The sequence below is a fragment of the Pseudoliparis swirei genome, chromosome 2 (assembly GCF_029220125.1).
Source record: "Pseudoliparis swirei isolate HS2019 ecotype Mariana Trench chromosome 2, NWPU_hadal_v1, whole genome shotgun sequence".
Classification (NCBI taxonomy): domain Eukaryota; kingdom Metazoa; phylum Chordata; class Actinopteri; order Perciformes; family Liparidae; genus Pseudoliparis; species Pseudoliparis swirei.
The window spans coordinates 11,982,797-12,004,962 of NC_079389.1; the positions used below are offsets into that span (position 1 = coordinate 11,982,797).

General features: G+C 45.1%; 1 protein-coding gene across 4 annotated transcripts in view; it reads right to left on the minus strand.

Moving 5' to 3' along the window:
- Positions 1-459: 459 nt before the first annotated feature.
- si:ch211-45c16.2 (mitogen-activated protein kinase kinase kinase 13) overlaps positions 460-22,166 on the minus strand; it is a 31,336-nt gene continuing 9,629 nt past the window's right edge. The window contains exons 1-14 of one of the 4 annotated variants that reach the window (XM_056431327.1): positions 21,748-21,893; positions 11,095-11,813; positions 9,410-9,593; positions 9,124-9,315; positions 8,140-8,298; positions 7,833-7,991; positions 7,541-7,649; positions 7,256-7,365; positions 6,934-7,050; positions 6,299-6,442; positions 5,298-6,051; positions 4,781-4,851; positions 3,640-3,931; positions 460-3,503 (exon numbers count right to left, since the gene is read on the minus strand). In XM_056431327.1, the coding sequence (XP_056287302.1) occupies positions 3,402-3,503; positions 3,640-3,931; positions 4,781-4,851; positions 5,298-6,051; positions 6,299-6,442; positions 6,934-7,050; positions 7,256-7,365; positions 7,541-7,649; positions 7,833-7,991; positions 8,140-8,298; positions 9,124-9,315; positions 9,410-9,593; positions 11,095-11,743 (3,042 nt within the window). In that variant the 5' untranslated portion in view covers positions 11,744-11,813; positions 21,748-21,893 and the 3' untranslated portion in view covers positions 460-3,401. Of the gene's footprint in view, positions 3,504-3,639; positions 3,932-4,780; positions 4,852-5,297; positions 6,052-6,298; positions 6,443-6,933; positions 7,051-7,255; positions 7,366-7,540; positions 7,650-7,832; positions 7,992-8,139; positions 8,299-9,123; positions 9,316-9,409; positions 9,594-11,094; positions 12,421-17,354; positions 17,374-21,747; positions 21,894-22,166 lie in introns of those variants that run through there. The other 3 variants (XM_056431345.1, XM_056431338.1, XM_056431354.1) reach the window with 3 other exon arrangements.

The following is a 22,166-nucleotide window of genomic DNA, read 5'->3' on the forward strand; positions in this document are numbered from 1 at the left end:
GTCTAAGATCGTCCAATTAATATGTTAATGTATATCTATATATATATCCTTTCCACGAGGGGTCGCTGTCTTGTTTGCTTTGTGTTTTGTCTTTCAGGCTGTTCATCAGCTGATGAGCCACACCTGAGTCTGGAGGCAACACCTGAAGACAGAGGTTGCTCCCTTGATTGGCTGGCTGCTCTCCACTGCAGCTTATTTGTTATTCTTTAAATATATATCTATCGTTTTTAACTCGTCTGGTCTCCCATCCATGTTGCAGTCTGAGCCGGGTTGTATATATATATATATACACACAAATTATAACTATTGTATTTTGTCACTGCTTTACCCTATTAAGCACGATGGGTACTGTGGCTTCTATAAACATAAAACAGGCATGGCATTAACCTCTAAAGCTCATGAGTCTACACATGACGATACTATTCAAAGAAATTAGAACGAAAGAGCCAGACCACAGTGTGTTGGGTACAGTACATCAGCATTTATTCCATGCAGTTGGTTGCTTTGATTTTATTCTCCCAGATACCCATTGCACTGTACACTGGATAATACAGGAAACTGACAGGATTGGTTGATCGTAATGCCATTCAACAGGAAAGGGAGTTGGAAATGAAAGTAACAAAGAAACAGCTGTTTGATACATTTGATGAGGCAACATGACATCAACAGTTGGAGACAATTTCAGATGTGAATAACTAGTATTTTGATTAAAGAAGAAGAGGAAAGGATCTCTGCAGAAGTACAGAAATCAGCATCAGACATGGCTTCAGCCGAAACATCTCATGTATCCTGCTGCCTGTCGAGATGAAAAAGAAAAACTTTCGGAATGCCTGACATTGCGAATTTAAGTCTGCGAAATCAATACTTCATGATCTCAATGATGAAAGGGCTAGCAGGGTCACAAAGACAACAATGATGCCAATGACATGTCTCCAGTACTGTCCGCTTCCCACACTAATGCATTGTGCTTCCTTTAAATAATACTTTTTAGGAGAAATCATAGAGCATGACATTTCTAAAGCTGCCTGAAACCTTACCATTCATTCATAATAAATTAATTCAATAATCATGTAGGCCAGCTACAAAGAAAAAAAAGAAACGAGAACAAAAATTAAATAAAAACTTTACAACAATGAAACCTCACAGGATATATGCATGAAAGACAATGTTATTAACAGCTTGATCGTACTACCTAGTTATTACAATACACTAGGCTATTTCACACGTACGTAAACAGGGTGAAGGCGGCTCGAGGAAAGGCAGCAGCTGCTTTCGGTATCAGGTGTAAGCCTTCCCAAAGCAAAGAGTAATTAATCCATCCGTACAGTTTTAGATTCACCTTGTGCTCCTTAGTTCTCATCACTCACACCATCCTGCAATCTTCAATACAGATGTAAGACAAATGAAAGAATGTTCTGCTCATTTTCAACTAGTCGGGCTCACCATCGGTGACAGGAGGCTGTCCGAGCTGTGCGGTACGTTATAGGGAGGAAAACAGATTATAGTACATTTACAGATGTTTATATACAGGAGTACCTTACACTGAGATGAGGTTGTTGAAAACCAAGAGCAGCGTTATTGCTCTGTGGCCTTGTCTCTGGCTTTTATTCCTAAAGTAGAATCTCAGCCATCTGCTGACACATGAGCTGACATCTTGACATCATTAACGTTAAATTCAACCCAGGCTGGCTAATTTTCAATCGCAGAATCAGGTGGATTAGACACTCAAATAGGGATAATAAAAAATAAAAATAAATTTAAAAAGCTCTCACAGGTGCAGTATCCCCTTTCAGAGAGAACAAGACAAACATAGTGATATTGCTGGGATTCTAGGATTTAGATTTCCAGATAAATGACATTTGGGTAGACAGGAATGGAGCCAGGACATTTCTACAACACAAGCTAGCGTCAGTGTAACTTTTCCCATCTAGTGGCTGTTGATATATTACTCCTGCTCTCAATCAGCAACATAATACCTGAGCATCACCCCCCAAAAGGTGAATTCATGACATTTGAAAATATAACGTCTATAATAAGCTGCTTCACACTTGCTGCTCTCCTTCAGCCACCAGTCACTGTTTTGAGTCTAGCCAGCTAGACGCCTCAGATCCTGAGCAAGGGACTTTATTTCTCACCTGAGCGCCAACCAACATTATTGCCGTTTTATTCACGACAGCACAAAAAAACAATTATTATTTTTGGACATTGTGTATCAGCCAGTAGAAATAACCCTGCTTGAAAATGTTAAATGAGACGCTGCACCTAGCAATATCAAGAAATGAGTTACTGCACCTGGATTTCAACTAAAACGCTTCTCGACATGACATTAATGTCTGTTACAGCAACAAAGGGTTGAACACTAAGACGATAAGACTTATTTTTTATATTTCTGGATGGTCCATATTACGTACAATAATTTGTCCAGTTTCTCACAGTCCTTTAACAATCCTGAGATGAGACTTGAAACTGTAACGTCCAATGGAGAGGACACACACGCATAACTCTGGTCATGACATCTGATGGATGATGACATTGTCGTGTCTCGGAGTTGGAGGAGCCGGGTCACACAGGAAGAGTCTCTTTTTTAGTGTGTTTGACTTTTTTCTTTGGAGTCTTCCTCTCTGTCGCTCTGCTGGCTCGTCCGCTTCATGCAGTCTTCTGGCAGCGCTTGCGATCGGCGATCTGCGCAGGCATGCTCGGACAGTTCGGCGGGATCCTGATGACCGACGAGAGTTGTGTTGGTTTCTAGAAAAGAAGGGAGTCCGGTTGCGAGGCAAGTTGTTCATGCTGGTGTTCACACAGTTTTCAAAAGCTCCCTGCTCCCCACCCACCACGATGGGGCTGGGAGTGGTGGAGGTAGGGCAACGGGGATCTGCACTGTAAACTCATGATGACGCAGGTTGATCTCACTTTAGTAAGAGGGAGTCCTTCTTGGTTGGGGAATTTGGTCTAAAACACTAAGAAGCTGAGAGCAATGATCAAAAGGCTTGAAGTGACACTTCTTGTCTGCGTCAGTCACCTGAGACCAAATATCGCAGGTATGTAACTGACACGTCAACACATCCACCTCATCATCCTCACAACACACGCTCAGCCCATGCTCAATTTAAAAAAGTTGTACCTTCGAAACTCAGACAAAAATAAATTATGAATGTTACACAATGTACATTATCATTCAAAAAGGGAATCCCTGCCATGTGTTGCCGGGATGCTGTGCAAGACGAGAGGGGAAATGAGGGTTTAGGAAGGGACGGGTGTTTTGGGGAGAGTGTTTTTAGGTTTCTGGGAGAGATTGCGTGGGGATTTGCCAGAAGGAGCTTCGTTTACAATGTCGTCCTCTTATTGCTGTGTGGGACACGATGGCCTCCAGGCAAAAACAGAACCGAGCCCCGGGGCGGGTTTCACCGCGAGGAAGGAGCCCCGGCTTTGTTGTTTCTGATGGTGGCATCGGAGCACTCCGCGTCTGATGTATCGCAGTCTGAATCCCCAAACTGTAGTGGATTCTGTGAGAAAAAAAGAAGAGTGAAATGACTGATTCAGTGCCTGCTTTACAATATCGATTGTATTATTTGATCATCACTAGCGTGGCTAAGATTAAAGAGTTAACACGACGGCACCGCACGCGCCCACAGTACCAACCTCGTAGCTGTGTTCGTCAGAGCACAGCTTCCCCAGTGAGATCTGGGTCTTCACCCTGCGCACGGCGCACTCCTTGTCAGAGAGCCCGTCTGACTGGGTGGAGATGTCGATGGGGATCTCCGGTGTGTGCGACAGCAGCTCATCCAGATGCTCCTCCTGACTGGTGCTCAACCTCTCCAGGGGCCCGCTGTGGGAGTGGTCACTGGTGTTTCCCTCCTCTCCGTCAGACACCGACAGGTTCTCTGAGCTGAATGTGGAGTAGGACTGGAAGCCGCTCATACAGCGGTGAGGTCTGTGAGGGAGCGGAGGAAGTGGAAAATGTGGACTCCGTTTTCATTCAGTCGTTACCACAACGACATGTCAGTATTAATCAGATTATAATGATTATTTTGGTTGTGCCGTGGCGGAAGGTCTTTTCTTTTGTTGCATCACATTAGTTAAGGTCAAAGTGACAGGCAGTTTTCTGGAAACTCTCCCGTCTGTCCTAAGCCCCTCCCACCAGATGAGAATAGGTATTTGCACAAGTTACAAGTTACAAGTCTTTTTTTGTCAGATGACACAGGGTCAGACTGGGCACTGAAATTCTTAGGACAAGGCACCACACAACAACTACCAAAGCATAACATAGCAAACATAATATAACATGACATACACTCTGTACAAGTACTCTGAACATAATTTACATGTAATAACATATAATGACCTTACTAAATATACCAACCTACACACACTTATTACAGTAACCTGTAAGACCACAAGTTATAAAGTTCAAACTTAATACAATTATAAATGTGATCCTGATACCGTTATATAGATAAACTAGTCTTCCTTATTTTTTTGTTGCTCGACAGTGTTGGCAGTTGTTGCCAATACTGGAACAGCAACTTTTCCTGCAGGATATTCCTCCATTGAAATGAGCTTTTACCATCTGAAGAGACGTGGCCACATGAACCTTTGTAAAACCGCCTCTCTCTGAAATTGTTTTTGTGTTTTATCTTCTTTGCCATCAGCTGAGTCTTCATCTCTGTTGCTCTGCTAGCTCGACCAAAATTGTTCAGCATTCCTACTTTATTTGAGTGCCCAATGATGGCCAAAAGGAAACTGCAGACCCCAGCTTTAACGAATTGTAACTGCATTTTACCTCTGTCTCCTTGGAAACTCCACTTCACTGTCAACCTCCCCCTCTTCCTCTTCAGATGACTCATCACCACCCTGTATGAGAAGCCATTACAGCTGTTAATAAATCATCTTTCACAGTTTTCTTAACCCTTGTGTTGCCTTAGGGTCATTTTGACCCGAATCAATATTACACCCTCCCCCCGCCTTTGGGTCATTTTGACCCGATTCAATGTTTCACCCTCCTGTTACCTTTATATTTACTAACATATTTTACCCTTTGGGTTCAATTTGATGCCAGCAATTAAAACCTCCAGAAAATTATTAGAATTAATATTGTTTTCCAAGTTTAAGTGTGAGGCACTTTATGTTTGTTTGTTGACTACCGAAAGAACACCGACATTAAACATTGAATGGGGTCAAATTAATCCTAAGGCGGGGGGAGGGTGTAATATTGATTCGGGTCAAAATGACCCTAAGGCAACACAAGGGTTAAACACATACGACATACTAAATGATGGGAGGGTACCAGCTTTGCTCACCTTCCTGACGGGTCTGAGGGTGCGGGGCAGTGCAGTGAGCAGGGTGTGGGTGCGCCGGGATGCCTCTGGTTCTTGTGGCTGAGCCTTCTTCGTGCCCTCTCCTTTTGAGGCTGCATCTTTGCTGGGAGCCCCTAAAGAAGATGCGCTGCCTTCCTGGGTGTCGAGCAGAGAGTAGTGCGGCAACTCTGGATGGCTTGATGCAGGAGGGGTCTCCTGACAGTGTAGGCAGCCAGGGAAGGGGTGAGCCTGGCAGCAGGGACACAGAGTACCAGCACTAGAACCTGGAACAAGATTGGAGCCGGTGGACGAAGTCCGCTGGCGCGCGTCTGCCTCCACAGCGGTGGATATGAGGTCAGGGCTGGATCCAGACACGCGGCGCTGGAGGTGGTCTGTCTGAGGGCTACGGAGGGCGGCAGCAGGGCCGAAGTAGCGCAGGTTGTTGGCACAGTCGACAACGGCCTCCTCCCGGCCCTTTAAGGGCAGGAAGGGCCCCTCGGTTGGTGGGTGGTGGTGGTGGTGATGGAGGAACGGCTGCTCCTGGAGGGAATGGGTGTCTTCTAAAGCACCAGCAAGAGGCCTCAGCAGCCCGGGGAACTCGCCGTGGATTCCTTTGCTGTTGGCCCGGCGGTGGCGAGGCTTGCTTCGGTAGCGGGCTTTGCCAGGATGTGTGGACACCTTGGGGCTGGCTGAGAGAGCTGAATGGGAGGAGAGTGGGTCGAGGCCGGGGATGCCATCAGAACGGAGCAAGTCTGGTCTGAAAGAAATGAATTCGACAACTTTAACATGATGTATTTTCATTAATCTATTCTCCCCAACACGTATATCCTGGCTTTACCTGAACATATAATAATTCATACTACTTTACTGATAATTGTCAGTTATTTCATAGATATCGAATCCGAACCTGGAAATGCTAATGGTTGGATAGAAAGAATAGATGTATTTAATGCATGGAAAATCATTTGTTTTACAATTAGCTCGTGAATCGCTTTGATTCAGACCTTTTCGTGGTCGGCATCCCAGGCTTGTGGGATATGCTTCCTTTCTTCTTGATGAGCTTCTCGACAGCGTTGGTCCTGACGATGGGTCTGACAAGGTGACGCTTATAGGACCCAGGGTATTTCTTCTCCACTGCCTGCTCTCTCCTACAGGGATGGCAGAAGTTATATGACGGTGAAAATAATTCACATTAAATTCTACGGAGAGTTGTACTTTCATTACTCAGAAATCAAGTACGGTGTAAACATCTATATAAATGTGACTGAAACCTAAACAGATTACCTGAGCTATACTTTCTGTTTTGATTGCTTTTTTATTTGTTTGGGGGGGTAAAGCACACAAGATACACAGGATTTACACAGAAGAGGAAGTATTTTTTGACAGCGAACCAAAAATAGATAAAAAGTAATTGTCTTCAAATGTTTTCTATTCTAGTCTCGACATTAGGGCGTGGACTTAAACAATTACTTGTTTTATTCTGTTCTTCTCACAAGCTGAATATACAGTCAGTTGTCTTGTCACTAAAGGAAATGCATTTTATAAAGACCAAATGATTGTATATACACAAGTATGGCCTGATAATAAGGAAAGGAGCAGAAGGCTGATGATGACTGTGATAAAGAATATATTCACATACCTCATTAGTTCTTTCTCTCGGACCTCCAGCTGCAGCATGATGGCACTGAGCTCCATGTAGAGGTTGTTGGCTCTCTCCAGCTTTCTCTCATAGTGCTCCCGGATGTCCAATGCGTGCCTTTTGAGAAATGCAGACAAATATTCATCTCCAACATCTTCTGTTTCAATTTCCAAACCTCATAATTAACACAAACAGGTAAAAAAGTAATTAAACTGATGTTAAATTCCACTAGTGATTTTTAAATCAGGAGGAGCTATGAATTGCATAGTTTGCTTTTCTTGTATTTGGTCATATCTCCTTCTGGCTCTCCTTTCTCACACACCTGAGCTCTTCCCGCCTGCGTCGGATCAGCTCCTCGTCCAGCCTGTGGATGCAGGTGCCTTCACTTTTGATCTTCTCAAAATATTTCCTCACTTCCTCTCTCCATTCTGACTGTAATGTGGAGGGAGAAAAAGCTGACAATACACTCTCAAACACAAAAGCCATCAAATGACTCATCCTTGTAGCTATAATATATAGAGAACGAGTAAACACCGTCTAAGGCTTATGAACTATACCCAATGTTAGTGCATATCAAACTCATCGTAAAAGCAGTAACAGTGCTGACCTGAGACTTGAAGTAGGCCTCATGAGGAGCTCCTAGGACATCAGCAGCGGCAATGTCGAGGTGTAAGAGAATCTGACGAAATGAAGGCCTATTCCTGGGCTTGCTTTGCCTGCAATCAGCAAATAAGATGGAAAGATATGATTAAATTAAACACTAAGAATGTACATGTAGGCAATCCTGTGTTAGCATTCATTTTGAAGTCTAAATGCAGTTAAAAAAAATGTTAACAGCAATATTCTAACAGATGTGCTGGACAAAGATGGTACTAACATAATATATGATCGGCACTCACCATGTTTGTTTCATGAGGATTTTGAAGCCATCCGGGCAGGTTGAGGGGACAGGGAGGTGAAGACTGTTGCTGCCAACACCCCAAATGATGGCTGAGGAGTCCACATCTTTGTAGGGAATCTCTCCGGTCAGAAGTTCCCACAACACAACTCCAAATGACCTTAAATAGGAAAGTAAATCAGGTCTCACTCAGCAACATCAACAGATGACCCTCAACATATTAGACTTTTAATCCGAGATGTACTCAAACAGTTGAACTGCCCTATTGTCGTTCTCATTTCATTAATAATGGTAATTTTAATACTCACCAGATGTCTACTTTTTCAGACACAGGCTCATTTCTTATCACTTCTGGGGCCATCCAGGCCACCGTACCGGCAAAGGACATCTTCGTACTTTTGTCACTGAGCTCTTTGGCCGTTCCAAAGTCTGAGATTTTCACAGTGTCGTTGTAGGTGACCAAAACACTTAAAACAGACGCAAACAGATGTGTTAGCCATGTCAGACGGTTTGATTAAGAGGCCTAAAAAAGACAGTATCTTCGACGTTTATAGTTCGTCCTATAGTAATCTATACAAACTGCACAGTAGATTCTAGAGTTATTAAAAACCCATGTTCACCCTTTCATATGGAAGACAAGGAGTGTCACACTGACATTAACCCAGATCCGATGACCTGGATTAAACATTCTGACCAATAGATTATATTACAGGAGCACATTTATGCATCTGAAACACTCCATGAGCTGAATGAGACTGACCTTTTTTCAGCACATTCAGCCTGCTACCATTCTGCTGACTAATACAGTGTTTGGCACTGCAGCAGCATGATGATATTGATTTGAGAAACTAGAGGGCTACAGTGTGCACAGAATGAGACCGGAGGAGCAGGATGAGGCGGGCCGCTGTCTTAAATCAAGGTTTCTAGCTTTTAATTCTAAGAATGGCATTTAATGACTCAGAGCTGAAGAGGATGAATTGTTGTTTCTGCTGTGGGCTAAGACATCTTAAACAATGATCAGCTTTAAGAGCGCGATCACAGCACCCGTAGGCTGCTGCATAACAGTGACGAAGAAAACTCATTTAAAAATCCGGAGAAAGTATCACATTTGTATTTTATTTAGTTGTATTTCTTTTTAGAACAATTGTATATGAGGCTACTGCTCAATATTTTGTAAATAATATTTAGCGTAGTGGAATACACCGCGGTAAGTAAAACAGTCACACAAATATAATTGAAAGAAGAATTGAATAAATGATACGAGGACAATACATGGAAAAGAGGAAACTCACTTGGGAGACTTGAGATCTCTGTGAATGATCTTGTGCAGGTGAAGGTAGTTCATGCCGCTGGCGATGCCTGTGGCCCAGTCCACCAGCAATTTGGGGGTCACTTTCCTCCCCGTTCTCAGCACCTCATACAGCTGGCCCTGGGCACAGTACTCCATGATGATGCAGTAACAAGGCGCCTGGGTGCACACCCCCCTAAAATGGACAAAACACATGGATATTTTTAGATAGTGAGAAACTTGTGTTTAAAACTCTGTGTTAACCGGTAACATGTAAGTTGAAGACTTACCTGAAGCTGATGATATTTGGATGCTTGAGTTTTCGCAGTGGTTTAATGTCCGTCTCCTTCTGCTCGCGCACCTTCTTGATCGCCACCTCCTCAGACCGGAATTTGCCTAAGAAGACAGCTCCCTGTGCTCCGCTGCCCAGCCACTGCAACTCAGAAATCTCCTCAAATGGCACCTCCCACATGTCTGCAAACAAGTAAATTACAGTTTGTCAAAATTAAAGTATTTGTGTGTGTGTATGCATGTGCTTTTGAGAGAAGATGGACTATTGGACACAATGCTTCTGCAAGTTATTAATAACTTACTCAGAACGCTGCTTTACACAGACAGCTTGAACCCGTGATATTTTTTAATAAGCTTTCCTGGACCTGTCCGACTACGCAGTCACTAGAATCTGATTTTACAAAGATTCTAATAGCCTACTAATAATATACACTATGTATGTATAACATATGTATGTAGTTCCCCATTCAAATGTTGATTTAGTATTGTAATGTCAACTTTAGTGTAGCCCTAATCTAAAAAGGGAATAAAATCCACCGACCAGCACAGCTGTTTTTTTAGTGCAAAAATTACTTTCAAAATCAAATCAAAATAAATTTCATGTACGATAAGCTTCCTTAACCCTTGTGTTGCCGTAGGGTCATTTTGACCCGAATCAATATTACACCCTCCCCCCGCTTTAGGATTAATTTGACCCCATTCAATGTTTAATGTCGGTGTTCTTTCGGTAGTCAACAAACAAACATAAAGTGCCTCACACTTAAACTTGGAAAACAATATTAATTCTAATAATTTTCTGGAGGTTTTAATTGCTGGCGTCAAATTGAACCCAAAGGGTAAAATATGTTAGTAAATATAAAGGTAACAGGAGGGTGAAACATTGAATCGGGTCAAAATGACCCATAGGCGGGGGGAGGGTGTAATATTGATTGGGGTCAAAATGACCCTAATGCAACACAAGGGTTAAACCATCTTAATGCGAATACAGTATCTCAGAATTACAGCACAATGAAAAACCCACCCAACATGGCAACATGTGGGTCAGTGGTGAGCAGGTCCGTCTTTCAATCAGAGGATCGGCGGTTCGATCCCCAGATCTGCTATCCCTAGTCGATGTGTCCTTGAGCAATACACTTAACCCTGAATTGATCCCTGTAGCTTTGTCGACGATGTATGATTATAAGTCGCTTTTGGATAAAAGTGTCAGCTAAATGAAATGTATGTAAACATGGCTTACACTAGAAGGCATATTGTAAAGCCGTTCTAAGCCGCTCGACAGCTCTATCTGTGTCACAGTGAGTCATAGGCTGTTCCATCCTCGTTATGTGGTTTTGAAAGCGAGCAGGAGAAGATGTGCTGCCCGCTACATTTGGATTAGCTGACCGACGACGAGACCCAGCCCTGTTCAGTCTGAGCGGGACTCGATCCTGCAGCATCTCTCTGCCGCCCTGCAGCAAGGTGAGCCGACCTTAACCATCACCTCAATTCGAACTGACAGCTGTGCAGCTTCACCCACAACAGCAACATGGTGAAGCTATTCAATTACAGTTTCAGACAATATCGGGAAAAACTGGATGGAAACCACTTCTTTTTTTTTAGACGCCTGATATAGACATGAATTAAACAACACTGCACTCCGTTTCCTAAATTGATTCCACAAAGAAAGAAAATCGCCAGAACTAACCTTGCTGTTGTAGCTTGTATTCTGTCGAGTAGGTCTTCCCTATGATGTTCCAGACAGGCCGAAGACAACCAAACAGCCCCTCCAAGAACCCACCCGACCCAGGCACCGCTTTCTGGAAGTGCAGCTTGATGTCATCAGGCTGATGGTGGTGGCACTGCCTCCCCTCTCCACTGTGGTCAATGGGACGGTCCCCATCCCCCATCTGCTCCTCCATCCCACTGCCACAGCCATGCTCACAGGAGGCCGGCGATCCAGCTTCCTCTTGGTCCTGCTCCTGCAGCTGGAGCACGCTGTTGTCAAAGTGCCCACCCTCGCTCCGTGTCGAGTCCACACTCAAGGCTGCGTTTGGGGCACTTAAACCCCGCAGCGCTGCGTCCTCGTCCGGGCCGGGCGTCTGCAGCGTCTGCTGGGGAACAGGCAGTTGTGTTGGCGCCGCGAGGTCTGTGATAATCTGAGGAGGCAGGATGGACAGAGGGGCCTGAGGAGGCTGAGGAGGCTGAGGTTGGGAGTTGGGCGAGTTTGATTTCTTCACGGTGTCTCCAACCACGGTGTGTTTGAGCTCCTCCTTCAGCTTGCCCACCAGCAGAGTGGGGCAGGAAGTCCACGAGAGCACCTCAGGGGAACTACCCATGGTGTCGTGCATTTGCATGGACCACCCAGTGATAACGAGTCGGGCGCGTCCTAACACACTGGTTTGTCGGCTGAACGTTGAAAATCACCTACAGATACAGAACAAAAAAGAGAGACAGTTTATCGTTAATATAATTCATGGAAGATGCTGATTAAAATAAAACGCTGAGTTAAATCCATTTTGATGATTGTAGGTACATCAGATACAACGTGAACATGATTGTACCCGTTGCCATGGGACTCTATTACTTTCACAAAGAGAAATGCAATCCTCTCATTTCCTCGCAAAGATCTGGGATTGTGAGAGTTTACATTAATGATGATTATTACCTTCGCATTGAAAATGCGGAAGGTAATGTTTGATCGCCGTGTATTTATTTATTTATTTGTATGCGTGTTACTCGCATAACTGAAAAAGTATTAAACCGAATCGCATGCAATTTGGTGGGATGATTGGTTATTATCCGGGGACCATTTGATTAGATTTTGGGATCGATCGGGTCAAAGGTCAAGGTCATGAAAATGTCAAAATCTTCTTTTTACCAATTTTTATCCAATTGGCATGCAACTAATGCCAAAATGTTCATAATTCAATGCCCAATCATGTGATATTCGAAGGTATGCGCTCTACCGAGTGCCCATTCTAGTTTTTAACTATGGAGTGCAAACGCAGCAGAGTGGACGAGATCAGAAAAATCAAATAGGATTTAAATCAGAGCACAAGACAGAGTTGCTGAATGAAAGAGATTTCGGAGTAGATACAAGTAATTTAATTCTGAGACATTTCTGGGAAACAGTTGGACGAAACCAATCACATACACAACCGGGGCTTTACCATGTTCTCAGCGAAGGAGTAACAGTATAGCAGAGATTACAAGTCTTGCTGTATATTAGGAACACAGAGCAAAACATCTGGCACGCACATCCCATTCTCACCGCTTCACCAGCAGGAACGGCTGAAGCCACCACTGGCCACGAGCCAGCAGCACAACAAACACACGAGTCAAATCCATACCATCGATTAGTGTAAACTTTTAGATATCATGCTGTTCGATATACTATGCAGTGAGGAGTGTCTATGTTGGCTACTTAAAAAGCAGAACAATCAGGATATACAGTGGGTACGGAACGTATTCAGACCCCTTTAAAATGTTCACTCTTTGTTTCATTGCAGCCATTTGCTAAAATCTAAATAACGTTATAATAAATTTGCAAACATTTCTACATTAGTTTTTTCTGTCAAAATTGGGTGCCGAGTGTACATTAATGAGAAATAAAATGAACTTATTTGATTTTAGCAAATGGCTGCAATGAAACAAAGAGTGAACATTTTAAAGGGGTCTGAATACTTTCCGTACCCACAAGAAATGATCACACTGATGACAAATCTGATAGAATTTCATTAATTCGAGCTGCCAGGACATGACATATTACATTTAAGAAGTGAAAAAGAAAGCGAAATAAAACAATACAAATTAAAGTGTATACAGTGTATTTAAGTGTCGGGCCAGAGGTTATATATTATAAAGTCTAATTGCAGTTGGCAGGAATCTTCTCCTGTATCCGTCCTCGTCAGTCTGTTGAAGTGCAGAAGTGAAATAGAGACTAGGTTTAAGAATAAACAAGGATAAACAAAGATGAAACATTAATATCAACTCACTGTTACCTATGACGTTTTCCTGAGCTATTAATTGCATCTCAGTCTTCAAAAGTAAAATGCCTTTAATGTCATCATGTGACCAAAGTGTCTGGCATTTTGGATCAAATCTTTTCGGCTATTGATGCTCATGCTTGAATATCTTGTGCTTTACAAAGAAAAATGTGAACCAAAATGCTACGCTTTTGACCATAGATGAAGTTAAGAAAACTGTTAATCTACCAACCCTGGTGTACTTAAACCACAGAAGCTCAAAAGTATCCGTTTCTTTCTCTTAATCTGGGTTAGATTTGAGTGTTTGTGGTGTGGACTGTTGTGTGCTCCTACACAGGGGGGGCTTTAATTAGTTGCAACTGTAGTATACACTGTGTTTTCAGACAAACAGACGGCCATTTAACCACAGTCTGACTGCTTGTTTTTCAAATCACAAAACGTCATAAAAAAATGAAACGTCCCAAATCTGTGAATCAATCTAAAACCTGTTTACCCAGGAGAACCTGTCTTTAGAAATCCAATCGACTTTGATAGCGAGCGAGTGAGGGAGATAGCGAGAGTCTGTACAGTGTGGACAGCCGGACAGGAGATCAAAGTCCAGGAGGGAGGAGACAGCGAGTTGGCTCGGTGTCACGTGGAGGTTTCCTGAAGGGGACAGGCAGGAAACACACTTTGTGCATGTTAGAGCTTTGTGGGTACTTGACAATAAAATGAAGAACAGAAAAAGATGGGGGAAGCAAAAGGGGAGTAAAATAAATCCTCAAAGTGGAGATAATCCCATTTACATGATATGCATCCTAACTGGTTGGTCCACGCAGACGCTTGTGTGAATGTATGGACTGCATGTGTGTGTATCTACTGGGGGGTAACCTGAGCTCTGTGAGAGTGTCGTGGCTGCCAGAAGCTCATCTATAATGCAGGCGTGTCTCTAAGCAGGTTGCTGAGAGTGCAGGGCAAGGAGAGAATGCTCTCAGGTCTCCAATAAATCTGTCCCTTCCACAGAAGAGACAATCGAGCTGTGCGAGTAGAGGCCCGTTCTGAAATTCCACCCCACGAATGATTCCTGGGCTTCTGACGTGGGCCTCAGAGGGCGGATGTGGTCGGCTTGACAGAAACGCTCACGTTCAGAGACCAGCCTGCACACAGAGCAACCCAACGACATCTGAGGAAAGGACGACGACCGAGGACAGATTGACAGAAGAACTGATGCCGTCAGCCTTTTATTATCCACTTGGACTCTCTCTGCCAGTCTCTTTCCTAACGGGCGGCGTCAGGACTGAGCCTCCGCATCTATATGTCGCGCCAAGAATAGGAAACAAACCTCTCGCTCTCCCCCATTAATCTCTAATGGAAGATCTCTATATGCACAGAATATCATGAATAATGTCTGGGCCTCGTTAAGCAAGGGCCCAGGGTTTCATTTACACAGTCATTTATTTACAGGGTTTTCCGAAAGTGCCGTGACTGGGCAAAAGAACGAGCCGACTGTCCCTCTCATGTTCAAATTAAATGTCGTTAGATGTTTGCATGAAGTACACAATGTGTCAGTGAAGGAAACGATGGCGATGCTCAGCAGCAAGGGTAACAATAATAAAGAGGGAGAGAGAGAGAGAGCGAAAGAGAAAGATACATTATGAAGGACTGATCCTTAAATCCCTTTGTGGGGCTCTAGAGACCGGCTTGTACAAACACAGACCCTATTCGTCCCTCCCTCCATATATCCTCGAAACACTTCCTGTCACTTTCTTGCCTCTGTAAACACAACCTATTGTCCATGACCAACAGCACTGTGCATCACGACAAATACATCCTGAGCATACGAGCAGGCGTAGAGCCGTGTTGGCAGAGAAAGACCTCACTGATAGTGTTCCTGTCCATACTTTATGAGTGTGTGTGTGTTAACGTGGCAGCTGGTGGTGCAGGTTCACAGGTTCACACACACACACACACACACACACACACACACACACACACACACACACACACACACACACACACACACACACACACACACACACACACACACACACACACACACACACACACACACACACACACACACACACACACACACACACACACACACACACACACAGTGTCCGGCAGGATCCATTAATCCAATACTCCCAGCAATACTCTGGGGAAAGGAGGTTTTTTTTTTTGCGTGGCTCTCAGCAAACGGAAACATGGTTGTTTAGTTAGTGTGTTACCTTCACAAAGGCAGCTGGACCGTCCACGTTATATTAATGCAGCGACATACAGCCCTTTAACACACAGAGGTGCACATTGCATTCGTGCTCACTCTCACGCAGCAGCAGCATCATCTGTTTCTCCATCACTCTGCGCCTCATGAAGGGACGCCCCGCTGGGCCCCAGAGGGGGAACCTCCCTTTAGGCGACAGCTGCACCACCAACAAAGAACCAATTTAGCCACCATACCACCTCCTCATTCACACATTACCCTGTCAACACAGCATCCATCCTGACCTTCTGCTAATAGTCACACACACACACACCCGGGTTTGTAGAGGCTAAAGGAGTGATGGAGGTTTTAAAGAACAACATAGAGGTCTTCACTATATTTTAAGTGAGGATTGGGTGAACCGTCCAGAAAAGTATCTTGCATTAATCAGAATATATTGACCTTTTTTTTTTAACAACAAAGTAATTGTTATAGCTCTTTACCTCAAAATAAGATGGGTAGAAATATCAGAAGCAACCAGCACCCCCAGTAGATTTATAATTCATATTATTAGACAGCTAAGGCTCAGAGACGACTGCAGGACACCGTGTGCACAACCTTTTTTACTTCAAACAACCCAAACCATTATCCATGATACCGCTTCTCCTCATTAGGGTCGCGCGGTACTGGAGCCGATCCCAGCTGACATAGGGTGAAGGCAGGGTCACCTGGACAGGGTCACCTGGACAGGTCACCTGGACAGGGTCACCTGGACAGGTCACCTGGACAGGTCACCTGGACAGGTCACCTGGACAGGGTCACCTGGACAGGTCACCTGGACAGGTCGCCAGTCCATCCAGGGCACACATAGAGACAGACAACCATTCACACTCACATTCAAATTCACACCTACGGGCAACTTAGAGATCAATTAACCTGACTGCATGTCTTTGGACTGTGGGAGGAAGCCGGAGAACCCGGAGGGAAGCCAAGCTGCCACGGGGAGAACATGCAAACTCCACACAGAAGGACCGCCCCGCCCGGGGAGGCCAGTGCTCGCCACTACGCCACCGTGCAGCCCTTCTATCAATCGAACCGATTCTATCAATCCCAAACTCTTCTCTTAAAACAAACACAGTAAAACAATGAATGTTGAGAGCGGCACTTATCTTCACTGAGCATCTCAAATAACAAATCACAAATGACAGGAACAGATTTAGAGTGAAAACTAGATAACCTGGACAAATACACGTGTCTGTGACCATCAGCAGCTCTGGAGTCTCTACAGTCTGAACTCCACGTGACCGTCTGTTATTCTGGGTCACAGTGGAACAGCTGAACTCGAGCATTTGTACTTCTTTCCCTCGTCAGTGCTGACTATGGACTAATGGCCTGTGTTCATTCATAAACAATGTTATAAACCAGAAATCGCAAAACCTACGACTCGTAGTTAGTATTTCTTTGTCATTGGAGGCGACAGAGTTAGAACATATTTAGCAGTATTAACATTGAATTCAGAGACCTCGGAATCAGACTGTGCCAACACAGCCACCCAGTTCTAATTTGATTGTGGGCTGATGTTTAAATCCGCTTTCCCTCGCTACCATGGCCATGAGTCCTGCCAGAAGGGATTGCGCAGCCTTACGGAGGTGGGTGAAAGTAATCTGCTGGTGCGGGCACCGTGGTGAGGGGGGAAATAAACAAATTATGGCACAGCGTTTAGGCATCTGCCGTCACATGGCTGACATTCCCTATAATCTCTCTTTCTTCATAGTTTGATTCCCTCTGGTGACTCACCTGAGCTGCGGGAAGAAGCAGAACCAGAGCAATACACCCCATCTGCCGACCTGCTCAGGGTTTGACCGGTGTTGCCGAGCAAATAGGAACAAGGTCAAAGCTGCTTCTGCTCTGGCCACAGGGAAAGTGCCAGGTGGGATCACCTGGTTTATTGGAGAGATTTATCAGAAAGAAGAGGAGGCGGCGAGGTGGTGGATGAATGAAACTGCCAGAGAGAGTCGACTGATAGGAGGATGAAAGTGCGAAAAACAAAACAGTGACACCTCGCCTTTCCCTGCTGAAGTCCAAAACATCAAAGTCTGACTGTGCGGTTTCCTTGTTCGTCAGTGAGCTCAACAAACAGAAATCAGCTGAACAACACATTCTAGAGAAAAACACCACAATTCAGGGTCAACGTGGCTGTGAATCATTAGTCCTCCAAACAGACACGCATAACGTGTTCCTCAAATAGCCTCAGCCAGTGCTAGCCAGAACTGGAGAAAATAAATAACTGAAGAAAAAAAACAGAGTGCGCGCCATCGACACGTCACATACTCTTCCTCCAGCTTCACTCTCCCAGCCTCTCGGTGAGGCAATGCAACCCCGACTAGGGATGGGTATCGTTTGGGTTTTTTCCGATACCGGTGCTAAACCGGTACTTTTAAAACGATACCGGTGCCTAAACGGTGCCTGAACCGATACTCTTTTTTTTTAAACGCACAATGAGGACATTAAAAACCTCTTCGGCCATATTCCCTGTAGAAGCCGTTATCATGGAGCACGACAACAACGGATATCAGACTGTTAACATACACAATACATGTTCTCCATTATTTGATGTGATATGTATCGTCATGTGCAGACTTTATAGGGTTAACATGTCACTGTGTTGATGGGCAAAGAGAACAACCAATCAGAGGGACTGAAGATGACACGTGACAAATAAAGTTTTGCTTCTGACAGCGAGAGTTACACGCCCCACGGTCTTTATTCCTCCGTCATTATATTTCCGGTAACACCGGGTATACAGCCGGGACCGCTGGACATCAACACATCTGCTAGCAGACTGTCACGCTCGTAGCTAACGCTAGCTACGAGCTATCTTAAGCATGGTTATAATGGCTAATTTATTATTTCTTGGCCTACTTTTATGAATGCAAGACTTGCAGTCAACGTTACGGTACTAATCTAAATTAAGGCTGCTCGTCATAATCTGTCTCCACGTGTTCAGGGGGCCCGGTGACGGTCTCCCCATCGCGCCCAGCCTGACGCTGGTGTGCTCGACACGGGCTCACGTAGTCACACACGGCCAGGGTTGCCAGGTCTGTGTGACAAAACCAGCCCAAAATCAGAACTCAAAATATGCCCGTGCCAAACCATATACACTGCTTTTAAAGTCCATGTCCAGTACCGCTGCTAACCATGTTGGTGTCCTAAGCATAACTCCTTCATGATGGGTGGGGGGGCAAGTGACTTTTTTTCGTCAGGCGCGGCACCGGAGCTCTGCGGCGCGCGTGAGACGGAGATCGGAGTCGTGTTAACGCGACACGTAGAGACAGAATGACATGCTGCTGTAGAGACGACCAACAACAGACGTATTGGAAGCTCATTCTGCACATGCGTTAAAAAAATTAACTAATTAATCCTGTAATTTAATCATAACGCGTTATCGCGTTATTTTTCACAGCACTAATATATATGGTTCTTTGAAATAAGTTTTTTGGAGAAATCATAGGTTAGGGCACTTATAAGCTAGATAGCTTCAGCCTCGACCCTTTCGGTCAGCCACTTTCTTCTTTTGTTGAATTCTGATTGTTGTATATTTTGCTGATCGAAATAAACTAAACTAAGGGGTTAAAAGGGCCCCATTTGTGAATCCCACAGAACCAAACCCACCCCGGGATGGGGTGTAGGAGTAATCACACGAGGTGATTCTCGCCAAACCGTCCCACCCCGTTGGGGAGGTCGCGATTCATAATCAGACTCGCCTATGAATCGCTCCTCCCGTGTAGGCGATTCTGAACCGCCTATCGCCCACCGCTCCTGTGAGATTCACAAATCCCTGCTGCTTTGCTGGAAATCACTTCTACTTACAGACTCTGGTTTGGGGCTCCGTGACGTCACGAGCACCAAAGTGCTTAGATGTCACGTGACAATGTTTCCATGGTGACGGACAAGGTCGCGGAGATCGAAGGCACTGCGCGGATGTGTCGGCGTGTACGTGCTGATCTGGAGTCAGTTTGGTAGGATTTGGGTATAAATAAATTATTTCATTTAAAATATGGATTTTTATTTAAAGATATTCATGTAATTTGCATGCAAAATAGGTCTACCCGAACCAGCGGACAAAAAATTCAACCCGCTGCAACACTTCAAAAGTAGCCCAATTCCGCGGGAAAACCGCGGACCTGGCAACACTGCACACGGCGCAGCCTCCGCTGTCAAAGTTAAATGATAGGCTATCATAACCTGCTGACAGGGCGGAGTCACCAGAGAAGTTCACAACAATAGTTTTTTTCAATTTTAATCGGCTCAGGCACCGGAAAGAAGCACCGAAATGTGCGTTGCGTTTCGGTCCGGGTAATACCGGTTGTATTGGAACCGGTACCATATTGGCACCGGGTTTCGGTACCCAACCCTAACCCCGACACACAGCCTCCTAAAATCCTCCACTTCACACATACTCTGCTCTGAAAAGCTCACAGGGCTTCAAGATCGGCCTTTTGAGTAAAGCAGACTCTTTCTTCCCAGCAAAGATTGACGATACATCTTTACAGATCTCTACTTCTGAATGCTAACCAGGTGAATTCGGGAGATGATGAGTGCAAACAGACAGAAAGGGACGGTGGAGGGACAGAACGGCTTACAGAAGAGTAGAAGAAGAAAAGCAGATTCGGGAGACGGAAGGGGAAATGGGGGGTTACGAAGGAAGGAGATGGTGAGGACGATTGTGTTGCTGGAAAACAAAAAAAAGAAATAAGCGACGGACACAAAGGAGAAAGAGAAACTGCTTTTGTGCTGCCGCTGTGGCGTGATACCGTACTGATCACGCTCCAATGGGAAAGACACCCAGAGCGACAACAAAGGACACAAGAGGAGCCGGCTCCATGTGAACTGGGCCTGTCTGCCCTGCACGGCCAGGAGACAGGAGCACACACACATCGACACACACACACTCAACACTGAACACTAGAGCAGCTGCTGCCACAACAATCCCCCTTGTGCTCTTTTAATAGGGACGGCCTGCTTGCACCGCCAACAAGGGCCGAGAAGAGAGACAGACGCACAAACAGTGACACAACAGACAAACACCCATATTGCAGGAGACTGGCTGTGACTGGCGCTATTTTAATGGTCGCAATATGGAAATACACAAAGCTACAGCGCAAAAAAGAAAATGGGGCATGTCAGGTTGAACGAGAGAAAGTGGGTGTTGTACTCCATGTTCTTTATTCTGCCTAAATACAGGCCGCCACAGCAGAAAGCCAGGAAATCAATACACATTAGTGCTTCCATTAAGCCTCTAGGTTCATACGAGCCCTGCAACATGCACCTCATCTATGTTTTAACATTTAATCCAGTGCCCTATGTTAGACACTGTAGAAATACAATCCAAATGGCAAACTCCACATGGATGTGAATATATAGCCTTTATGTTTCACACTCTGTGGAGAATGGATGGATGAAGCTCTCCCCTCCTTCTCCTCCTCCTCCTGCCCACTAAATCCCAGCGACTCATCCTGTGCAGTTACATAAACATGTTCAGTTGCAGAGGACAGAGGTGGGCATACGCAGAGCTTTCCTTCAGCCAAGCAGAGTCAAATAAAGCGATGAATACGCATTTCGGGGAAGAAAAGTCAAATATAGGGAAGATGGACAAAAGAGACAGAGTCAAAGACAACACCGGGAGAGTGAATGTGATTCGTTTATGACACATACTGAAAAAAAGCTTGTGGTCGTGCGAAATACATGCGATTCCCAGAAAAGTCTGCCCTCTCTGACCACCAGCATCATCATAATGCCTCAGAGTATCATTCGGCTGCTCCGTCAGGAGGTCGAGGGCGGGGGTTCTGTTGGTGTCACCCACATCTCAACCTGTCCTTCAGAGGGCACGGAGACGTACTGCATCAAAAAGCAGCAGCAGCACCGCTGAGCCTAAAATAGCTTCTGCACGCACCGGCGCACGACCGCTCCACACACTCCTGCAGCACTGCTGCTGAACTAACACCGGCACAGCTGACCTACGTACAGTACACACACACTTGAATGCTTGTGCACACGCGCACAAACACACACACACACACCAAATAAGTACAATCAAATAAAACAATCTACAAGACACATTTGCGAGAAGAACTTCCACATCTCACTGTTTCTATGGACGGCAAAGACACAACATCAGCAGATTACTCACGGCAGACAGAGCTCAGATTCATGGTCCTCGCACAGCTCTGAGGCACGGATGGAGAAAAGAAAAAAGCCGGGAGGAAGAGAGGCTGAACTGTCGGTTGAGAGGAGGAAAAAAACAGCTTGAAAAGCATGGAGAGAGGGAGACGGAGGCCGTAGAGTGACAGGCATTCCTCCAACTCCCGCAGCACCTGGGATGTGAGTGGGCGGCTTGTAGCGTCACCCGGTTGCTGACGACCTGCCCACGTCACACTTTTCATGAATGGAGCTGTCTGACGCAGAGAGGACGCAGCTCAAAGAGCAGAGGAGGGGGGGGTGGAAGGGGTGGAGCCTTCTGCACTGACTCAGAGAGGAGGAGTTAAGAGAGATGAAGAGGAGGGGGGGATTGTATTTCAAAGCAGCAGCAGCTGGGAACAGCAGGTTAGG